The sequence below is a fragment of the Panthera onca genome, chromosome B3 (genome assembly GCF_046562875.1).
Source record: "Panthera onca isolate mPanOnc1 chromosome B3, mPanOnc1 haplotype 2, whole genome shotgun sequence".
Lineage (NCBI taxonomy): Eukaryota > Metazoa > Chordata > Mammalia > Carnivora > Felidae > Panthera > Panthera onca.
Genome location: NC_138344.1, coordinates 131,377,916 through 131,399,852, shown reverse-complemented (window position 1 = coordinate 131,399,852; position 21,937 = coordinate 131,377,916). Strand labels below are relative to the sequence as shown.

At 36.6% G+C, this 21,937-nt stretch overlaps 1 protein-coding gene across 4 annotated transcripts in view; it reads right to left on the bottom strand.

The window, feature by feature from the left end:
* Window positions 1-21,937, bottom strand: part of ZC3H14 (zinc finger CCCH-type containing 14) — a 47,375-nt gene that overhangs the window by 23,731 nt on the left and 1,707 nt on the right. For all 4 annotated transcript variants that reach the window (XM_078447927.1, XM_078447928.1, XM_078447929.1 and 1 more), the window contains exons 3-9: window positions 14,114-14,228; window positions 12,023-12,063; window positions 11,195-11,390; window positions 10,421-10,850; window positions 9,575-9,735; window positions 9,104-9,204; window positions 5,809-5,964 (exon numbers count right to left, since the gene is read on the bottom strand). In XM_078447927.1, the coding sequence (XP_078304053.1) occupies window positions 5,809-5,964; window positions 9,104-9,204; window positions 9,575-9,735; window positions 10,421-10,850; window positions 11,195-11,390; window positions 12,023-12,063; window positions 14,114-14,228 (1,200 nt within the window). The remainder of the gene's footprint in view (window positions 1-5,808; window positions 5,965-9,103; window positions 9,205-9,574; window positions 9,736-10,420; window positions 10,851-11,194; window positions 11,391-12,022; window positions 12,064-14,113; window positions 14,229-21,937) is intronic.

Sequence of the window (21,937 nt, the reverse complement as noted above, 5' to 3'; positions counted from 1 at the left end):
ATGACAGCCTTGAAGCAAACCTAGTAAGCAACCAGTCAAATAAGCAAAAGAGGACAGAAGCTCTAAGATGAAGGTCCCTAAGAAAAGGGGAACCCAAAGACTTAACAGCATAAAATGACAGATTTTTTGGCCATAATAAAGGTAGGCAATATAATAAGGGGGGGGGGGGGTGGAAGGGGGAAGAACCTAAGAAAAACAAAAAATTGTCCAAGAGTGGAAAAAAAAAAAAAAGACTCCAGGGAACCCCTAGCAAAGAGCTGTAGACAAAAAGTAAATCTGGTCGTCTATGAAGTAATATTCATATAGTCTCAATAATGTAAATATGCTGCTTATTGGTTCTCCACTTTTAGTCAATTTACAAAGAGTAGTCGTCTTAACTAGGAAAATACAACAAAATGTATATCTGATCATCCTTAGCAATATAAAAGTACAGATGGCAGAGCTTAGAAGGTGTGGTGAGAAAAGATGTAGTTTAAAAAAGATATAGTTTAAAAAGGCACATAAATATCCTTATCTTTTGGGAGTCAAAATATACTGAAATACAGTAATCTCACAAAAAATAAATATTTAGATGTATTACTTAAAATAATAAAAGTAGCCAATAAATGAAGCAAAAGACAGTGATTTTACCATATGGGCCTAAAAAGCAGGGAACAGTGTTAGATCCTGATATACCATAGCAAAGAACTAAAAGATACCACCTACAAGTTAGTGAATTAAGAAACAGTGGTTATAAAACATATTATAGACATGAAAAAAATTAAAGACATAAACATAAGCTTTTAAAAGCGGTAGCCCTCTGGGGTGCCTGGGTGGCTCAGTCGGTTAGGCATGTGACTCCTGATTTCCACTCAGGTCATGATGTCACAGTTCATGGATTTGAGTGCTGCATCAGGCTCTGCACTGACAGTGTGGAGCATGCTTGGGACCCTCTCTCTTCCTCACTCTTTGCCCCTCCTCCACTCACGCACACACTCTTTCTCTCTCAAAAATAAATAAACTTAAAAAAAAAAAAAAAAAGTGGTAGCCCTCTGGGAAGAACCAGTGTGGAGAAGAACAAAGCCAAGAATGTTGCTTTTTATGTTAAATTTTTCAATGCTAGTTGATTAATTTCTCATCTATCAGCAAGCATTACAAAGATTTGTTTTTCCAAATTTTCTATGGTGAATGTATATTTCATAGCGTAAAATATTTTATTTAAATGTTTTTTATACAACACATACAAAATAGGGAAATAAAGGAAATCCATGCCTAGACACATCGTAGTGAAACTGCAGAACATCAAAGACAAAGAAGATCTTGAAAGCAGCCAGAGAAAGGACAGATCACCTACAAAGGAACGACAGACAATTAGAATGACACAGGTCCACTCAACAATAATGGAAGCCAGAAAACAATGGAATAATATATACAAGATGTTGAGAACAAATAACTGTTGTTACCCTAGATTTGGGTATCCAGCAAAATTACTGCACAACAAGGGGAAAAAAAAACAGATAAACATTCTTGGCAAATTTAGACAAACAGACCAATTCTTAAAGAAACTTCCAAAGAATACACTTCAAAAATACTTGGAACATATTAGAAGAGGATGACCCCCACATAACATTCAAGATTTCAGAACAAAAAATGATAAACATGTAGGTCAAGTCTGAACAAACAATGCCTGGGTAAAATAGTGATAATGGTGCCCAACTTACACATTTTAAAAAAGACCAAAACAAAACAATGGAAACATTACGTAAGTAAAGACTGAAGCATAAGTATTCTAAAGTCCATTTACTTTGGAAATGGGGTCAGAACATTAACTTTTGAAATATGCGATTAAATTTGCATGGTAAAATTCCAGTGCAAACCACTAAATGAACAGAAATGGAGTGCTCTCATTTAAGCTAGTTAAAAAAAAAAAAAAAAAAGCAGAGCTGGGGCAATCAACAATAGTAACTAATGAATCTTTAAGGCAAAAGAGAAAAAAATGAAAGGCCACTGTGAATCAAAAAAGATGACAGAAACCAGTCCAACTACATATTAGAAATCTAAGAAATGTGAATGGTTTAAACTTTCCAGTAACAGGCAAACTCAGACTGGGTTAAAAAACAACAATCTAGCTTTATAATATTTAAGATATATATTTGCCTAAAACTTTAAAAGAGAGGACTGAAAACAAAATCAGGGAAACAAATGCTGATAGAAGTATAGGAAAATTAAGATAAATATATCAGTCCTAGTGGGCAATCTCAAGACTTTCTATCAATGACTGATAAATCAAGCAAACCAAAAACTCAGTAAGATCAAGATTTGAACAATGTAACCATAGAGCTTTATCTACTAAATGCAAAATTCTCAATCCAACAATTATAGTCCACGCTCTTCCAAAATGCACATGGAAGACGTATAAAATTGATGCCTTCAGTCTTAACAATTTTCAAAAAATACGTATGACACAGATCACAGTGACACAATGCAATTAAGTCAAGGGTACATATAAAAAAATAAAAGACAAAAACAAATCCTCCATATACTATAAATCAAAAACATTTCCATATAACTCATAGGTCAAAGATGAAGATCATAATACTAAGATGGATAATGAAAACATTATAAATTTGTGAATATGCAACAAAAGTGACACTCAAGAGAAATTTACACCTTAAATTTTTACATCTGAAAGACAAGCTAGAATAATTAAAAATATAGATGGATATATATTAAAAGAGTAGAAACCAATGAAATAGAAAATCAAGACATCAAAGGAGAATCAATAAAGCCAGAATTATTGTTTTTAAGTCTTTGAGCAAATTAACAAAATAAACTTCTGGTGACAGACTAATCCAAGACAAAAAGAGAAATAGCACGAATATTGTGAGGTGGTAGGCTAGTAAAAATAGAGGCCAGAGAGATGAAAGAACACTATCAACAACTCATGCCAATACATGTGTGCATATTTAGATTTAAAAAAAACATGTCAGAAAGCTGTAAAACAGTGAGTAAGCACAGTAATTAATGGCTGTTTGCAGAATGTCACTTTTGTGATTGTGAATAAATCAATTCAGTAAGAGCAACGGTAATCTTAAGCAGATGTGTTTGATACCTTTTAAAATTTTTAACCTTTTACTTTAAAACAAAACAACGATACAGAAAACAACACAACACAAACAGTAGTTTAAGGAATTTTAGAAGGCAAAACACCCGTACAACCACCATCCGGTCAAGAAAATAGAACTATGCCAGCTACCCCAGAAACCTTTCCATGTGCTCCATCCCAATCAGCCCTCTCCAAAAGTAACCATTTATGCCATTTATACTAATACCTAAATTTTCTTTGTGGCTTTATCACACAAGTGTGCATCTCTAGATGCTACAGCTTAACCTTGCCCCTCGTTATTTTGTCTTTTAGGTCTTTTAATCTAGAATTCTCAGGCTGTTTGACCTATATGGTGTCCCAGAGGCTGCTCTTTGCCTGTTGCACACTCATGATGTAACAACCAACATATTCCTCTGGCCTCTGCACCTCTGCAAGTTGACTGCTGGATCAAATCCTCTGGCAAGACTAAGGTAGTTTTATTCTTTCATCTGGAGGCAAGAAATGGCTTTCACTTTTTTCGTAGACATTAATCACCAGTGCCTACATTCATTAATCTACTGAGTTGGGGGGAAAAAAACCCACAAACTATAATTCTATCATTCTGTTTTTTTTACTTACTAGCTGAAGTGATCTTTAAAAATGCTTTCCTAGCAGTGTGTGGTTGGTTGTCAATAGAACATGTGACTCTTGATCTCAGGGTCATGAGTTCAAGCTCCACATTGAGCACAGAGTTTACTATAAAAAAAAAATGCTCTTCCCACCTACTATGTAAAGAATTGCAAACATTTTCTATTTTAGGTTGGGGGAGCTTTATGGTCTCCTGCAACTATTCAACTCTGTGGATGTACTACAAAAGCAGCCAATACATACATGAATGGGCATGGCTTGGTTCCAATAAAACTTTACATACAAAAACAGATGCTAACTCCTATACTATTCAGTTACCCAGGGCTACCACTCTTTAAAGACAACATAAATGCTCAATTATGTATCCAGTTTTCAAGACAGTGGATTAGCGTCTATTATCCTCCAGAAGCTAATTAAGGATTTACTTCAAAACATATGAAATCATGGATTTAAAACTGTTTGATGTGCTTTGATAACTGCAATGCTTACCCTTACTGAAGATCAAGTGTCAGTTTCAGTTGCTCTTCACAAATTGGCCCACTTACACTTTCCAGTTAGTACCTACTGGCTGTTTTGGAATTTTTCTGTTCTCAGGTCCATCGTTTACTGGAACTGCAAATAATGCCGACATGGCAAACTGCACAATCCAAAGATTTTTTTTTAATGTTTATTTTTGAAAGAGAGAGACAGAGCAGGAGCAGGAGAGGAGCAGAGAAAGACACACAGAATTCAAAGCAGGCTCCAGGCTCTGAGCTGTCAGCAGAGCCCGACACGGTGCTCGAATTCATGAACTGTGAGATCATGACCTGAGCCGAAGTTGGATGTTCAACCGACTGAGCCACCCAGGCGCCCCACAAGAGTTTTTTTTTGTTTTTGTTTTTTTTAAGAGAGAATGAAGAAACAAACATAAGATGAAATCACTAAAGCTTCATGAAATGTTTGAACCTAGAACAATTTCAAGAACACAGTTAAGGAAAAATGAAAAAAACATATGCCAACATTAGAAAGGTGTAAGTCAGAAATAATGTGATGAGCATTCAGTTTGGGTGGGTTGTTAAATTCAGATCTCAGTAGAAGAGGAAAAGGAAACTAGAACCTTTCCTGATAGGAAAAGAAGGAAAAAAGGTTGGAAAGCAGTGGAGAATGACTGGACAGGCCTAGAGCCCAGATATTGAAGCTGTGTAAACGCCAAGTTGATGGCGTCAATCCTGGACAATGCAGGAGATGGAAACATTAGAATACTCTCAGAAAGGAGTCACATGATGTCATATTGTATATTTTTATAATAGAGATTTTTTTATTTTTTTAATTTATTTTTATTTATTTTGAGAGAAAGAAAGCACACGATGTGCGCACATACAAGTAGGGGAGGGACAGACAAACAGAGATAGAGAATGAATATCCCAAGCAGGCTCCACATTCAGCACAGAGCTTGATGTGGGACTCTAGCTCACAACCCTGAGATCATGACCTGAGCTAAAATCAACAGCTGGACCCCCAAGTGACTGAGCCATGCAGGCACCCCCAGAGGCACACTTTAAACAGGAAAGTGTTTGTACTTGAGATTGGGGTGGTGGGATTGAGAGAAAGGAAGCAGAAAGGTCAGCTCAAGGCTAACCATAGTATGCCAGCCACAAGAGGATAATAAATTAGGGCCACTGGGACAATAGGGCAGATCTGGCAGGTAAGAGACAGAATGCTAAGAAAGAGGAAATTTAAAGATTTCAAGTTTAAGAGAACAGGGGTAGGATTAACAAAAAGAAAAAAAGAGAAAATGTAGGCATCTATGTATCTCTAAATACAAGTTTTCTTAAAACCAGCAAAACACTGGTAATTATTAAGGTGAGGTAACTGGATTCATGGGAATTCACTGCACTATTCTTTCCACTTTTAATAACATTAAAAATTTCATAATAAAAAGACTCTTAAAATTCTGAAAAGTATAGGTACAGACTTTTCTCATGGTCCCTTCTCATTCTATTTTTGGGCCTAATGAGCACTTTTGTCATAGAACATTTCATAAATATTGAGTGGCAAATATTTAATGTCTCATAAAAAAAGTATAATAAAGGATGACGTATCATTTAAATTATTACCTTGGCTTTTTTCTATATTATCTCCTTTTGTTTCCTCTTCTTTAATGGGAGGACTTATCCTGGGGGTCCTGCTTTGCCCCTGGACCATTTCTGCCAGCAATTCTTCTTGAGAAGTTCGAGTTCTGGGAGCAACTGGAAGTGTCTGTTTCTGTGAGACTTTTATACAAAAAGGAAAAAAGATGAGAAATGCAGATGCAGTAATACATCAAAACCGAACAGTGAACATGTCCTATTAAATATAAATGCTTCCTCAGGTTTAGGACATATGAAAAGTTTGAAACCGTTCAGATACCAGCTTTTTTCTTACAATATTCCAGAGAGACCAATAACGGATCTCATCTCTACATTTTAAACCATGTGCCATAAATACACTGCCACGCAAACGTATTCATTTTTAACCAAAAGTAGTTTATAATTTTTTTAATATTTATTTTTGAGAGAGAGAGAGAGAGAGAGAGAGAGAGAGCGAGCAGGTGAGGGGCAGAGAGGGAGATGCAATTCAAAGCAGGCTCCAGGCTCTCAGCTGTCAGCACAGAGCCCAAAGCAGGACTCAAACTCACAAACTGTGAGATCATGACCTGAGCCAAAGTTGTGGACGTTTAACCGACTGAGCCACCCAGGCACCCCCTAACCAAACACAGTTTAGATTCTGCTTCATGATCACATAACAATTTCAAATTGTAACCTACATAACAGAGGCCAAGAACAAACTCCAATGCTATTTCTCAAAAAACTAGGGAAATCTCTCATCGTTATAAAAACAGGAAATTTCACAATGGAGTACTATGTGGCAATGAGAATGAATGAAATATGGCCCTTTGTAGCAACATGGATGGAACTGGAGTGTGATGCTAAGTGAAATAAGCCATACAGAGAAAGACAGATACCATGTGGTTTCACTCTTATGTGGATCCTGAGAAACTTAACAGAAACCCATGGGGGAGGGGAAGGGGAAAAAAAAAAAAAGAGGTTAGAGTGGGAGAGAGCCAAAGCATAAGAGACTCTTAAAAACTGAGAACTGAGGGTTGATGGGGGGTGGGAGGGAGGGTAGGGTGGGTATTGAGGAGGGCACCTTTTGGGATGAGCACTGGGTGTTCTATGGAAATGAATTTGACAATAAATTTCATATATTGAAAAAGAAAAAAAATAAAGAAAAAAAAATTGCCACAAGTTAAAAAGAAAAACCTTAATGTAAAAATAAATACATAAAAAAATAAATAAAAAATAAAAACAGGAAATTTCAAAGTCACAAAGAGTAAAATTCTCTACAATTCTCAACACTCAATAGTGTGCACAGGCAAAAAGAAAGAATGTAAATAGATTAGGTCTAGTGTTGGCCTTTGCGCAATAACCCAGATCTGATATGGCAAAACCCATTTTATGTTCAAGGTTAAAGTAGAAGATGAGAAGCAGGGGCGCCTGGGTAGCTCAGTCAGTTAAGCGTCCGACTTCAGCTCAGATCATGATCTCTTGGTTCATGGGTTCAAGCCCCGTGCTGGGCTCTGTGCTGACAGCTCAGAGTCTGGAGCCTGCTTCAGATTCTGTCTCCCCCTCTCTCTAAAATAAATAAACATTTAAAAATTTTTAAAAAGAAAATAAGAGGACAGATGCCTATGAGGTTTAAAAGTTGCTAACTTACAATTTACTTCACTTTAGGAAGAGGTCACAAAAAGATGCAAAGGAGAATGAAAAACCAGAAAAATGCTACAAGAATAGTCACCAAATCCATAGCAAAAGTAAAATTTTTTAGAGGCACCTGAGTGACTCAGTCGGTTAAGCATCTGACTCTTGATTTCAGCTCAGGTCATGATCTCACAGCTCATGAGTTGGGGTCCTTTGTTTGGGGCTCTGTGCCTTCAGTGCAGAGCTTGCTTGAGATTCTCTCCCTCTCTCTCCCTACCCACCTCACTCTGTGTGTGTTCGTTCACTCAAGAAATAATCTTAAAAAAATTTTTTTTAGAGTGGGTAATCACAGACAATGCAGAGCCTGCTTGGGATTCTCTCTCCCTCTCCTTGTCCCTTCCCAACTCTCTCTCAAAAAAAAACATTAAAAAAAGAAAACACTTTACACAATGGCTATAGCACATGGGGCAAAGTACAGAATTTAATGCTAATATGGCACCTATCACTTGGTTTGCATTTCAGAATAAGCTTTCTATAAGGTCAGATTACAGAGCTGAGTCATCTCATTTTAAAAGCCTGCAAAACCTTTACCTCCTCTCATAAAATAATTTAGAATTTCTACTAGGACTGAGGCAGGAACATCACAAATGAATCAATTCTCTGCTTTATATTCCATTAATGGGTTCTACTGAAAGGAAAGAGACCAATATGCTCATACACCAACCATGTCTTTCTAACTCTGGCCTCTTACTACCCAATTGTGCTCCCTTTTATACATCATAAATTCCGATCAAATGCTGACTCCAATGCCAAGAATATTGCAGTCCCATCTTTACCAAAACTCCCTTTAAAAATTCTGTATTTCATACACACTAGAAAGAGGAAGGAAAAGGCATTATACATGGCTCTAAGAACTAAATTCCACCAATAGGTGCAAGTTCCTCAGACTGGTCAAATCTTTTTACAACCATTATTCCCTGAACCTCCTCTTGGTCTTGACATCTGGCAAGTATCTTTTTTTTTAAATTTACATCCAAATTAGTTAGCATATAGTGCAACAATGATTTCAGTAGATTCCTTAGTACCGCTTACGCATTTAGCCCATCCCCCCTCCCACAACCCTTCCAGTAACCCTCAGCCTGTTCTCCACATTTATTAGTCTCTTATGTTTTGTCCCCCTCCCTGTTTTGATATTATTTTTGTTTCCCTTCCCTTATGTTCATCTGTTTTGTCTCTTAAAGTCCTCATATGAGTGAAGTCATATATTGGTCTTTCTCTAACTTCACTTAGCATAATACCCTCCGATTCCATCCACATAGCTGCAGATGGCAAGATTTCATTCTTTTTGATTACCACATATATATATACATATATATATACATATATACATATGTATATATATATGTATATATATATATGTATATATGTATATATATATGTATATATATACATACACACACACACACACACACCACATCTTCTTTAACCATTCATCCATCAATGGGCATTTGGGCTCTTTCCATACTTTGGCTATTGTTGATAATGCTGCTATAAACATGGGGGTGGCATGTGGCAAGTGTCTTTATTATACCACAACTTGGGGAGCAATCAATTCTAGCTTCCTCAAGAGGTACAGAAAACTAACAATGTAAATGTAATACACTTAAATTACCTGTAGAATAGTTAGTTGTTTTTGTTACAGATTCTTGAGCTTCAGATATAGCCTTCAAAATTAGATTCTTGTTAGCTTGTTTAGAAGGTGGAAGTGAAGGTCTAAAAAAGTTAAAGGTATTTTGATTAATTTTTAGATTTCAGCTCTTCGCATGCTAGCCATCCATTAGGCCTTTACTGTAGCCTTTTCTTAGGTTTGAAACAGACTAGCAATAGTTCTTAGGAAATGCCAACTAGATGGGAAAGTTTTAACTTTTTAAATAATGAATCTGGATCACCCCTCCTCCCCACTATATTACAGTTTTTAGTATTCTCTGCAATCTTCTCCAATTTTAAGCAATTTCTCTTTGATTAATGTTTCTCAAAAACCAATGGAAAAATCTTACGTTATTAAATTTTTATTTTCATGATCTCTAACAAACCCAGGAGCTCCATCAGCCAACTAAAGATTTACAGACAATGTTCAGGGTACCTCCTTTCAGGCTTTGCTGGCACTGACACACTGCTGGAGATGCTTCCTGTACGAGACCCACAATCATCATCTTCCTCCTCCTCTTCTCCATCATGATTGAATTTTTTTACTTTAACAACTGAACTTACCACAGGCAACTTTCTCTTCCGAAAGTTTTCTTCCTGCAATCAGATAAATTTACGCTTACCTAGTCTCAGAAAATAACAAAGATCTACCACAGTATTTCTTCCTTTTCAAGAAAAAGCCAATCATATTTAGAATTCACGGGCTATTTCCTGGTTTCTTATAAAAATATAAATATCCCTAGTAGCCAATCTTCAGCTAAACAAAAACTAGTGCTTTACAATCACTTATAAACAGCAGCATGTAACACTATTGAAGAAACTAATAAAATGAAATTACTTGTTTACTAGTAATTGCTGTGGAAAATCTAATAAAATTGACCTAAAATTCTACCAAAACTATAAGGTAAGGTTAAAGGTATCTCAAATGGGGGGGGGAAGGTTATCTCAAATGCTGGCATCCCAGAAAAATAAACAAGATGTAAAATATCTGTAGAAGCCAGTTGTGAAGAGGAAAATCTGGTGTAGTATGTTCAGTAGCAGATGTATCAGTTTAAAGTAAACTTGCAATACGTGTGTAGCTATTCCACACATATTTAGTATTAAGAACTGCTAATTTTCAGCCTAACAAGCCAGAATTTAGAAGTATATACAGGGATGCCTGGCTGACTCAGTTGGTAGAACATGTGATTCGATCTCAGGGTCACTGAGTTCAAGCCCCATGTTAGGTGTGTGGCCTACTAAAAAAATAATAATAATAAAATAAAATAAAATATATACAAACCTCAATACTCATTTTTTCTGAGTTGTTTCTGAAGAAGGGACTATAAGTCTCTTCTAAGCTGTTAAGCACTTCCTGTTCACACAAACGTCCTGTTTCATATACCCGGCTGTTCTGTAAATCAGGTTGCTTGGCAGCATGAATATTGTTTTGTTGCTGCTGAAATTGCAACCTGTTTAAATGAGCACCACTATCTGCATTTCGACTTGCAGGTGGTCGATAAATTTCAATAGAAGGGCGAGAAGAACCATACGTAAGTGTCACTGTCGGTTTTTTCTGAGATAAGGGATTCTCCTGCACAAAATTGAGGTCTTCATCAATGAGATCATCTGGTTCTGGCTTAATATCAATCACATCTTCAGAGGGTGCTGGCTCCCTCAGAGGCTTCACAGTTGACATTAATCGGGTTGCAGCTCCATCATCATAAGTCTGTCTATTTTTTTAAGAAACACACAAAGAATTATATCCAATTTAGAGCAGTATCTTTAAATCTTCAAAGAATATTTAAATTTTAATGAAACAATGTAGATACTCCCTTTACAAATTCCATTAAAAACTACTCTAAAATTGCATTCTATTTTAAAACTCTGATTTACTACGTTTGAGGTAAAAGATAATCATACTTTGGATTTTATTATTTTATTCAAAAAAATTGCTCATGACCACCTCCGTATTTCCAAAACTTGCTGAAAACAGAAATTTAAAGATATAAAAACCAATGTAAATGTCACATACACACACCTACCTACCCACAGCAGGTCTACAGAGGATTCTCACCTAACATTAGTGGCTTTCTGCTCCTGTGAACTAGTAGAAACCCTGGAATCTCTTTTCTCAGGTCTTGTGCTAGCAACTGCGAGGGGTGGCACTGCAGCTTCATGCCTTCTCTCGTCTCCCCGACCGAAACTGCTCTTGTTTGAAGACACGTTATTATCAAAGATGTTGGTATCAGAAGACTTGAGACTGGAGGGATCTGAAAAGAAAATCACATGGTCCTTCTAAGCTGTTATTTATTACTTTGAACCTTCCCTGTCTTCATCACCAATTTAAAAGCAATACGTATTCTTCCACAACATTTTTAATGGCTGAATGTTATTCCATACATAGTAATATAATAATTATTTCGATTTGCTATTACTAAACTTTTAAGGAATTTTCGATTATAAAATACTAAAATATCCTTGAAGCTAAATCACTGCATACATGTACAATTACTTCCTTAACATAAATTGCATAGTTTCCCTTCCTTTATTTAAGTTTACTTATTTATTTTTGAGAGACAGACAGAAACTCCCAAATAGGCTCTGTGCTGCCAGCACACAGGGCTCAAACTCATGAACCATGAGATCATGACCCAAGCCAAAATCAAGAGTGGGGAATTTAACCGACTAAGCCATCCAGGCGCCCCTCTCTTCCATCGTTTAAATTATCTTTAAATTATGTTAAATTTATTGCTCTTGAATTCATAATTCATAGGCTTCCTAAGAAAGTTCAAATGAACCACTGTTTTCAAATTTATGGAATTTTTCCCAAAGCAATATACATGGCTTTAGAAAGAAAATGCTACAGTAAATTCCAAAAACCCTGAATTTTAATGAATCTTACCAGTTGTAACAGAGCGAAGTTTATCTAATACACCGTGAAGCCTGAAAGAAAAAAAAAAAATATTTTAAAGCTTCCTTTAATCAAGAAAGATTTTATCTCAATTGTCACTTGAAATTTGATGACATTATAGAATTTACCTTCAGATATAATGGTACTAAATGGTATTTAATACATAAACAGTACTAAAATTAAAGACTCAATGTACCTTAGGGTAAAAGATAAAACACACAAATATGTAATACAGCTTATTATTACAATCATTTAAGCAGTTTGTTTTATCTATTAATATGGTTTTTGGGACAACTTAATTCCAAGCGTCGAAAAAACTTCAAAATAATCTTAAAATATATCACTTCATTGTAACTATTACTTACAAAACTAGTCACATAAACAAGAATAGACTACAACCTTGCTTATAATATAACCTGTTTTAGTAGTTATGTGCAAGGCAAATGTGCCTTACAATCCTTTCAGGAGGCTTCATGAAAACACCAGAAATATCTCATTAACAATGTTTCAACCAGAACCCCATCACATGCCACTGTCCCCTTGGACACAATTATTGCAGAATAGTCCGTTTCAAGCTGGTGAATGAACATTTAACTTAAGAAAATAAACTGCCAAGACAGTGACATTGTAACTTGTATCAGTATGTGTTAAGGAACTAAATTTATGGCAAGATGAGAAAGGTCAATTAATATGATTTTAAATTCAAATTCATGTAGTCCTTTATGTAAGAAATTTGTCTCAAGCATTCCATCAAGTTAATTAAGAAGGACCTACTAAGTCAATCTCCCATATTATACTAGTGGGACTCCAACCAAAAGTGATACCAAGGATGAACCAAAAAAATCAAGTCAAAAAACATGTATGTGAAAGAAAACAAATACGTGGACTGTAGATTTAAAAAAAAAAAAAAAAAAAAAAAAAATCAGTTTCCCCAGTCAAAAGTTCCACGGTCTTTTTTTTTTTTTTTTTTTTTTTAAATTCTAGGGACTAAGTGTAACAAGTGGGTTAGATCACCCACGCTACGGTAGTGGATGTTCCAAAACATCTGAGGATCAACCAGTGTACTGAATGTTCTTCAAAACTATGTAATATAATCAGAGAATTCTATTTGCAATTTCAAGAAAACTTCACAAGACTGATAAAGCATATAGTAGCCCACTGGGGCAAAAATACCTTCAAAACAAACTCTGGTTTAAAAGCAAGAAGTAGAAGTTAACCAGTTTCATATCCCTCTTTAGCGCCTATTAACCTCTCCCAGTCTCCTGCCATGCAAAGTAAGCAGGCCACTCTACTAGCTCAACTTTTGCTCCATTATCAACTTGTTCTGTAATTGGTGGTTCCCAGAGTGAGGGCCTTTTCAGAGTACTTCCTGATCTATTCTCAGCCACATCATTACCTCCCCCTACCCTCACTCTACCTCAAACATGGTACCAGAGCCTGGCCTGCCTTCTTAAATGAATCTTATGCTTTTTCTCCATATTCTCAACTGAAAGGCCTCTGTTGGTTTGAAAAAGGACACTGAAAATAATAACATGAATTTATATTTAAACATAAAATTGTCTTTTTACAATCCCAAACTTCAGAAGGTTCCAAACTTTTAAAACTCATTTGAAATTTTGTCCAAAACCTTTGCCCCCTAAAGGTTAACTCATTAGAGAAAGCAACTGAGGAAGTCAACCCGGCCCCCAAAACATATGTAACTGGTTTGGGTTCAGGGAAAGGAATAAGAGATCCAAAGGTTTACAAAGAAACACAATAACCTACCATTAACACAAACTAAGGACTTGCTATGGGCCAGGCACAGATATAAGTACCTTACATGTATTATTTCATTTAATCCTTACAATGTCCTATAAAGGGAATTTATTAATCCCATTTTACAAGTGGAAAAACCAAAGTAAGAGGCAGATCCAGGATTCAACCTCAGCAATCTGGCTCCAGAGGCTGTGCTCTCATGCATGGCTCACTACCTGCCTCTCCACAGTGAATCTGCCTCTCCTGTCAAGAACCTCTTTTCAGACAGAATACCTACTCTGATTTGTGCCAAACTTTGGTCTAAGGGGTAAAAATTCAGAAACATACCATACGGTGAATCGAATTGTGTTGTTCCCTAGAAACAGGGACAGGTCCTCTGTCATTTGGTCCTGACTTTTCTTGTTGGCCACCATCACCATAATGTAATCAGGAAGTTCTTCATCTAGTTAAAAGGAAAAGTATATAAAAACTTTTTTACGTTTTCCTCAATATTGACTTCTAAAAAGTTAACATACTTGAAAATATAAATATAGCTCTAAGAATTAACATCTCAGCTCTACTAGAATTATGTTGGACAAGAAAGTATAGCTTTTTTTCCCTCTTCATTACATAGGTATTTCAATTATTAGTAAGGATGGGAATTAGAAATAACAAATCCTTATAAAACTAGGTATTCTGAATTACAGTATCAAACTTGAGTGTATTCATTTCCTTTTTATCTTTTTAATTAATGCTCATCAATTTCAGCAAAGCTTCCAAAAAGCAAACGGATATTCCTCAAGAATAATAGAGTTTTGTATGTTTTGTGTGTTACTTAAGCTTCAAAATTATACTCCTTTCTCAAGAGAACATCTTTATCCTCAGTAAAGGCAGATTTCTATTATCTCAGGGTAATAAACTTCAACATCAAATGAACTAAAACCACCCAAAAACTCTACATGGTTTAAAAAATTTAATCTTAAATTTAAATAATTTCAATTTCACTGTTTTATCCTCATACTCTCCTACATAATGATTATGAAGGTGAGGTCTAGGACCAAAAAGAAAAACAAAACCACCACAGTAAGAAGATAAGGAAGCAAAAGCCATTTATCAAGAACTCTAATCCCCACCAAAAAAAAAAAAAAAAAAAAAAAAATCCTTTAGATTTAATACCTAAAATGTTCCTATTTTTAAGTAGGCAGAAAGGCTCATTTCAGAAATACACTTAGGCCAAAACAAACAAAAAACCTTTCATTTGTTTCAAGGAGAAATACCAAAAATCCAGTTCAAGAAAAGCACAAACATACTCAGAAAGCCCAATCTACAAATGGAAACAGAGAAATCTTTTTTTTTTTTTTTTTTTTTTTACTGCTCTAGTAGTATGAAGACACAATTGATTTATTCACTTTATATTAATGGACATTTAAATCTCTTGAAATTTTACACTAACAACAACAACAAAATGTTGCCAAGAAATTTTAGGAGACTAGGTGGCAACCCTGCCTGAACATTACGATTATTGGGAGAGTTAACTGAAAATCCAGAGGCTATGTGCTATGCAAGCTATTCTGTTTCACATCATGACAGACCTAGAAGAAGTAGTATTTATAAGGTGCACTGGGGTAAAAAGTTATTCATAGTCAAAGTAAACTAGCCACTTCTGCCTTACCAGTTACCTCAAGTGCTATGAAAAATCAAATCTGAATAGAATGAAAACTTTTCCTAATTTCCAGTATAATACTGTGCAGATAACACTAGCTAAGCAGCTGCTATAGAGGAGAGATTCTCAAATTTAATTTCACGTTAGAATCTGCTGGGGAGCTTTAAAAAAATCTGCTTATGTCCAAGCTCCCTCTCAATTAAATTACAATACTGGACAGGAGGATCAAAACATCAGCGTTTTATTTAAGTATAATTAATATACGTTATATCAGTTTCAGGTGTACGACATACTAATTTGACAATTCTATACATTACTCCACGCTCACCACGGTAAGTGTAGTCGCCATCCGTCACCATACAATGTTATTACAACACTATGCTTCCTATGCTGTACCTTTTGTTTATGTGACTTATTTTAGAGCTAGAAATTTGTCCCTGTTAATCCCCTTAATCTAGTTCACCCATTCCTCACCTACCTCCCCTCCGGCAACCACCAATTTGTTCTCTGTATTTAAGAGTCTGGGTTGTCTGTTTTTAGTTTGTTTTTTAGATTTTATTTCAAGTAATCTCCACACTCAACGTGGGGCTCATATTCACAACCCTGAGATCAAGAATTGCATGCTCTACCAACTGAGCCAGCCAGGCACCCTGCTTTATTTTTTAGATTCTGCATGTAAGCTAAATCATATGGTATCTTTCTCTGTGACTTCATTTCACTTAGCATAATACCTTCTGGGTTCCTCCACATTGTAAATGGCAAGGCCTCATTCTTTTTTATGGCTGAGTAATGTTCCATTATAAACATATACACACGTGTATATGTTTATACGTATTACATCTTCTTTACCCATCATCTATCAATGGGCACTTAGGCGGCTTCCATACCTTGGCTATTGTAAATAATGCTGCAATATAACATATAGGTGCATGTATCTTTTCATACCATTCTTTGGGTAAATACCCAATAGAATTCCTGGATGTGGTATTTCTATTTTTAATTTTTTTGAGGAACTGCCACACTGTTTTCCACAGTAGCTGCACCAAATTGTATTTCCACCAACAGTACACAAGGGTTCCTTTTTCTCTATATCCTTGCCAAGCTCTTGTCTCCTTGATTCTAGCCATTTTGACAGGTATAAGGTGATAGCTATGGTTTTGATTCGCATTTCCCTGATTAGTAATGTTGACTATCTTCTCATGTGTCTGCTGGCCATCTACAGGTCTTCTTTGGAAAAATGTCTATTTTTATTTTTCCAAGTGTATTTCTTCTGACAGAGAGAGAGCAAACAGGGAAGGAGCAGAAAGGAAGAGAGCGAGAATCCCAAGCAGGCTCCGCGCTGTTGGTAGAGCCTAATGCCAGGCTTGAACTCACGAGCCGTAGAGATCATGACCTGAGCCAAAACCAAGAGTGAGATGCTCAACCAACTAAGCCACCCAGGCGCCGCCCTCTGTCCATTTTTAAAATGGATTTGGTGTTTGAGGGATTTTTTTTTGGTGTTGAATTGTAAATTTTTTACATATTTTGCATATGAATCCCTTATCAGATGTATCATTTGCAGATACTGTCTTCCATTCAGCAGGCTGCCTTTTTGTTTTGTTGGAGAAATCTGAGTATTTAATGAAATTATGCAATGTGATGTGAGGAGATACAAGAGAGAACAAAAAACCATTTCTTTTCTTTGCAGAGTATCAAAAAGTTCCGTTTTCTGGAAATTGCAGTAAATAAGCCTGGTAGCTTATTTATGCAAAGTGTAAGGTTAACAAAGAAGTTAGAATGCTTTGTCAGCCTTCACAGATTTTCTCCATCATAATGTCAATGGTGAAGATGTGCTTTCCTGTCACTATCAGTTTGCATCTTCTAACCCAGCCATCCACCTGTGTGGGTCAGTTGGTTGAGCGTCCAGCTGAGGTCATGATCTCACGGTTCATGGGTTAGAGCCCCATGTCAGGCTCTGTGCTGACAGCTCAGAGCCTGGAGCCTGCCTTGGATTCTATGTCTCCCTCTCTTTCTGCCCCTCCCCCGCTCATGCTCTGTCTCAAAAATAAAGATAAACTTAAAAAAATTTAAAATAAAATAAAATAAAATAATATTCTATGTGAGATCAGTTGTTGCTTCAGTACAGGTCCAAGCAGAGAAAGGTGGGAAGGAGAGATACAAAGAAGCCCAAGGCAACTTTTGGGAGTAATGAATATGTTCATTAGTCTGATTATCGTATGTATTTGTCAAAACATACTAAGTTGTACACTTAAACTATGCACAGTTTAACGTATACCAATTACATGTCAACAGAGTCATTAGAATTCATACTGTTTTCTCAGTTTACAAAACAGGAAGAATCTAATGAAAAACTAATGTGTTCATAATATATTTTTACAGAATTCTGATTTCTCAAATTTATTTGAAGTCTATACAATAGGGGAAAAAGTGAGTTTTGAAGGTTTAAGCTCAGACTTCTACAATGTGAGGAAAATCGTCAACTATAATTTTTTTTAAGTAAAAAATAAAGAAAATAACATGTGAATGACTTACAAATTGTAGTTGCCATCCCACTAACATGCTCCATTTTAAACAAACACAAATGAAGTTATCATTCTTAACAAAGACTTGTTCTCCTTTGTATCCCACCCAATACGTTAAAAAAGGATACTCAATATTTATTAAAGGACTGTTTCTATAACCTTAGAAGTTTCCAGGACTCTTTCTAATACCAAAAAAAGAGATTAGAAAGTCACCCTTTCCAGAAGGACGACACATAAACATACAATTAGGTAGTTAACTGTAAATCTAAATTAATAATGGCAGGCTCCAGGCTCTGAACTGTCAGCTCGGAGCCCCAAACAGGGCTCAAACTCATGGACCATGAGATCATGACCTGAGCTGAGGCCTACGCTTAACCAACTGAGCCACCCAGCCCCGCCCCCCCCCCAGCTCCCCCCACAATTTCAGTGGAGTTCCAGAGGACCATACAGGAGTGACTGACTCCTGTTTTTAGCATTAAGGACACAGAAGACCTGAGTTCTTTGGTCTTAAATCTGATACTGACCAGCTCTATTTAGCCCTTCCAAGACTCCATTTCTTGATTTGTAAAAGGAGTAATACTACCTGCCATTCCCGCTATTTTCAGGAACAAATGGAACTATATGAAAATATTCTGAAAATCATAAAATATACACCTTTATTACAATTACATTTTATATTGGACAATATTAGGCTTATAAACCAGGTTTTAATAGGCTCAAAATCCTTGGTTTGAGATTTTTGCTAAGTGATAGGAATCATCAATAAGATTGAATTCAGACTCAATGAACACGTTTGTGCTTTCATGTGCTAGAATTAAGAAAGTTCACATCATAGGTTTTCTGTAGATTTATTTTTGAACTAAAACAAGTTCCTGACACATAGCTGGTGTATCCATTAAGTGCTGATCAAATAAAAGAAAAAAATGAATCCTGGTTCAGCTTCATCTTCACTTCCGAGCCTCAATTCCTCTTACCTGTTAATGACTTCTAACAACTTTGACAACAATTTACAAAATGTGTCCAGCATGTGTTAAATTAGCAATTCTCAAACTGTTGGATCTCAGGTCCCTTTTACGTTCTTAAAAAAAATTTTTTTTAATCTCTATTTTTGAGAGAGAGCAAGCAGGGGAGGGGTAGAGAGAGAGGGAGACACAGAATCCAAAGGAGAATCCAGGCTCTGAGCTGTCAGCACAGAACCTGATGTGGGGTTCGAACTCAGAGACTGGGAGATCTTGACCTGAGGTGAAGTCAGACGCTTAACGGATTGAGCCACCCAGGTGCCCCTTAAAATTTAATGTTTATTTATTTTTGAGAGAGAGAGAGAGAGAGAGAGAGAGAGAGAGAGAGAGCGCGTGCACGCGAGCGAGCACGGGCACAAGTGGGGGAGGGGGAAAGACCAAGAAAGAGACAGACAGAGAATATGAAGCAGGCTCCAGGCTGTCAGCATAGAGCCTGACAAAGGGCTCGAACTCACGAACTGTGAAATCGTGACCTGAGCCGAAGTTGGATGCTCAACTGGCTGAGCCACACAGAAGCCCCCTAAAACTATTGATGACCCCAAAGAACTTTTATTTATGTGAGTTATCTATTGGTAATTAACAGACTAGAAAAACTAAGAATTTAAAAAAGTATTAATTCATTTAAATTAGGGGGCGCCTGGGTGGCTCAGTCGGTTAAGCGTCCGACTTCGGCTCAGGTCATGATCTCACGGTCCGTGAGTTCGAGCCCCGCGTCGGGCTCTGGGCTGACAGCTCAGAGCCTGGAGCCTGCTTCCGATTCTGTGTCTCCCTCTCTCTCTGCTCCTCCCCCATTCGTGCTCTGTCTCTCTCTGTCTCAAAAATAAATAAACGTTAAAAAAAAAAATTTTTTTTTAATAAAATAAAATAAAATAACATACCACACATCAATAAACCCATTTATATGACATAAATAACATTTTTATTAAAAACCTACATTTTCCCAAAAAAATGCAAAAGTTGTATTTTTATAAATCTCCTTAATACATGGATTTTAAGAAGACAGCTGGATCCTAGTTTCTCCTTCTGCATTTAAATGTTATGCTGTTCTAGTTGAAAAACATGAAGAAAATCTGGCCTCACAAATACATAGTGAGAAAATAAAGTATAGCTGACCCTTGAACAACATGAGTTTGAACTGCCTGGGTCCAATTATACCTGGATTGTTTCTGCTACAGTCATCAAAAATGTATTTTCTCCTCTTTATGACTTTCGTAATGTTTTTTTCCCATAGTTTATTGTAAAAATACAGCAATATATATAACATACAAAATATGTGTTAATGGACTGTTTACGTTACCAGTAAGGCTTCTGATCAACAGTCGGCTAGTAGTTATATTTGCGGAGAGTCAAAAGTTGTACTTGTATTTTCGACTGTGTGTAGGGAGGGGGAGAGGGAGTATCCAGCAACACTAACCCCCCAATTGTTCAAGGCTCAACTGTATTTTAACAGCCTTTTCAGATAATGCGGATATTCTTTTGTGATACTATACCAAAACTCAACAAGTGGTACTTTCTTAAAGGTTAGCAGCAATATGGAAACTAAAACTCTATCAATGACCTTTTTACACTTATTACATGAAAATCCCTTGATCCATCTTCCACTTTTATTTTTTTTTAATGCTTATTTTTGAGAGACAGTGGGGAAGGGGCAGAGACAGAGAATCTGAAGCAAGCTGCCAGCTGTCAGTGCAGAGCCCCCAACACAGGGTTCAAACTCATTAACTGTGAGATCATAACCTGAGTTAAAGTCAGATGCCCACTGATTGAGCCACCCAGGTGCCCCCATCCTCCATATTTAATGTATCTTTTTTCCCCTGTGTAATTCTGTATCATCACGCATTGATCATGTGAAAGAATAGTGGCTAAGGGCGCCTGGGTGGCTCAGTTGGTTAAACGTTTGATTTCGCTCAGGTCTTGATCTACCAGTCTGCGAGTTCAAGCCCTTCATGGGGCTCTGTGCTGACAGCTCAGAGCCTGGAGGCTGCTTGGGAATCTGTGTCTCCTTTTCTCTGACCCTACCCTGCTCGCACTCTGTCTTTCTCTCTCTCTCAAAAATAAATACACATTTTAAAAAATTACACATTAAAAAAAGAAAAAAAAATACTGGTTCACTGAGCTATACAAATCACTTGACATGCTGATACATTTCATTATGAGACAGAAAAGAATCATTTGTCAATATCATTAAAAATCTTTTGTCTTAAATGTTTGAGAGAAAGTGAGTGCACAGACAAGCGGGGAAAGACGCAGGGAGGCAGGAAGAGAGAATCCCAAGCAGGAAGAGAGCCACCCAGGCGCTCCAGAAATTCTTTTACGTGATGGGAAGCTTTCAAGTTCATGAAGGTAAACACAAATTTTTCAGAATTCTAATTTTCATTTGAAAGCTCAACTTTTGTCACTGGCAACAAAGTGTATCAGTTTTTTCCTTTGCTCACTCTCAAGAAAATGTCTGCCAAATACCCAAGTGTATATATCTAGCTTGTCAGAATATAAAAATGATGTTCCCATGGGGTGCCTGCGTGGCTAGGTTAAGCATCTGATTCCATTTTGGCTCAGATCATCATCTCACCATTCAGAGCCCCTGCTTATTAGGATTCTCTCTCCCTCTCTGCTTTTCCCCGACTCATGTATGCAATGCACTCTCTCTCAAAAATAAACATTAAAAAAAAAAAAAAAAAAAAGATGTTCCATAAAAAAGGTGGCTGGGTTTAGTTCTCAACTCAATCACACAAATCCTTTCCATTTAGACAATCCATCCTGCTTTAATATACAGCACAAGTACTTTATGAGTAATTCCTACTTTCTCAGACCACACATTAAAAAGATGTAGTCAAGGGCCAGGGTTTATAAACGATTTTTACTGCTTCACTAATTACATATGTATACATACATATTTTAAGCAGGCTTCACACCCAGCACAGAGCCCAATGCGGGACTCAAACTCACGACTCTGAGCCGAGATCAAGAG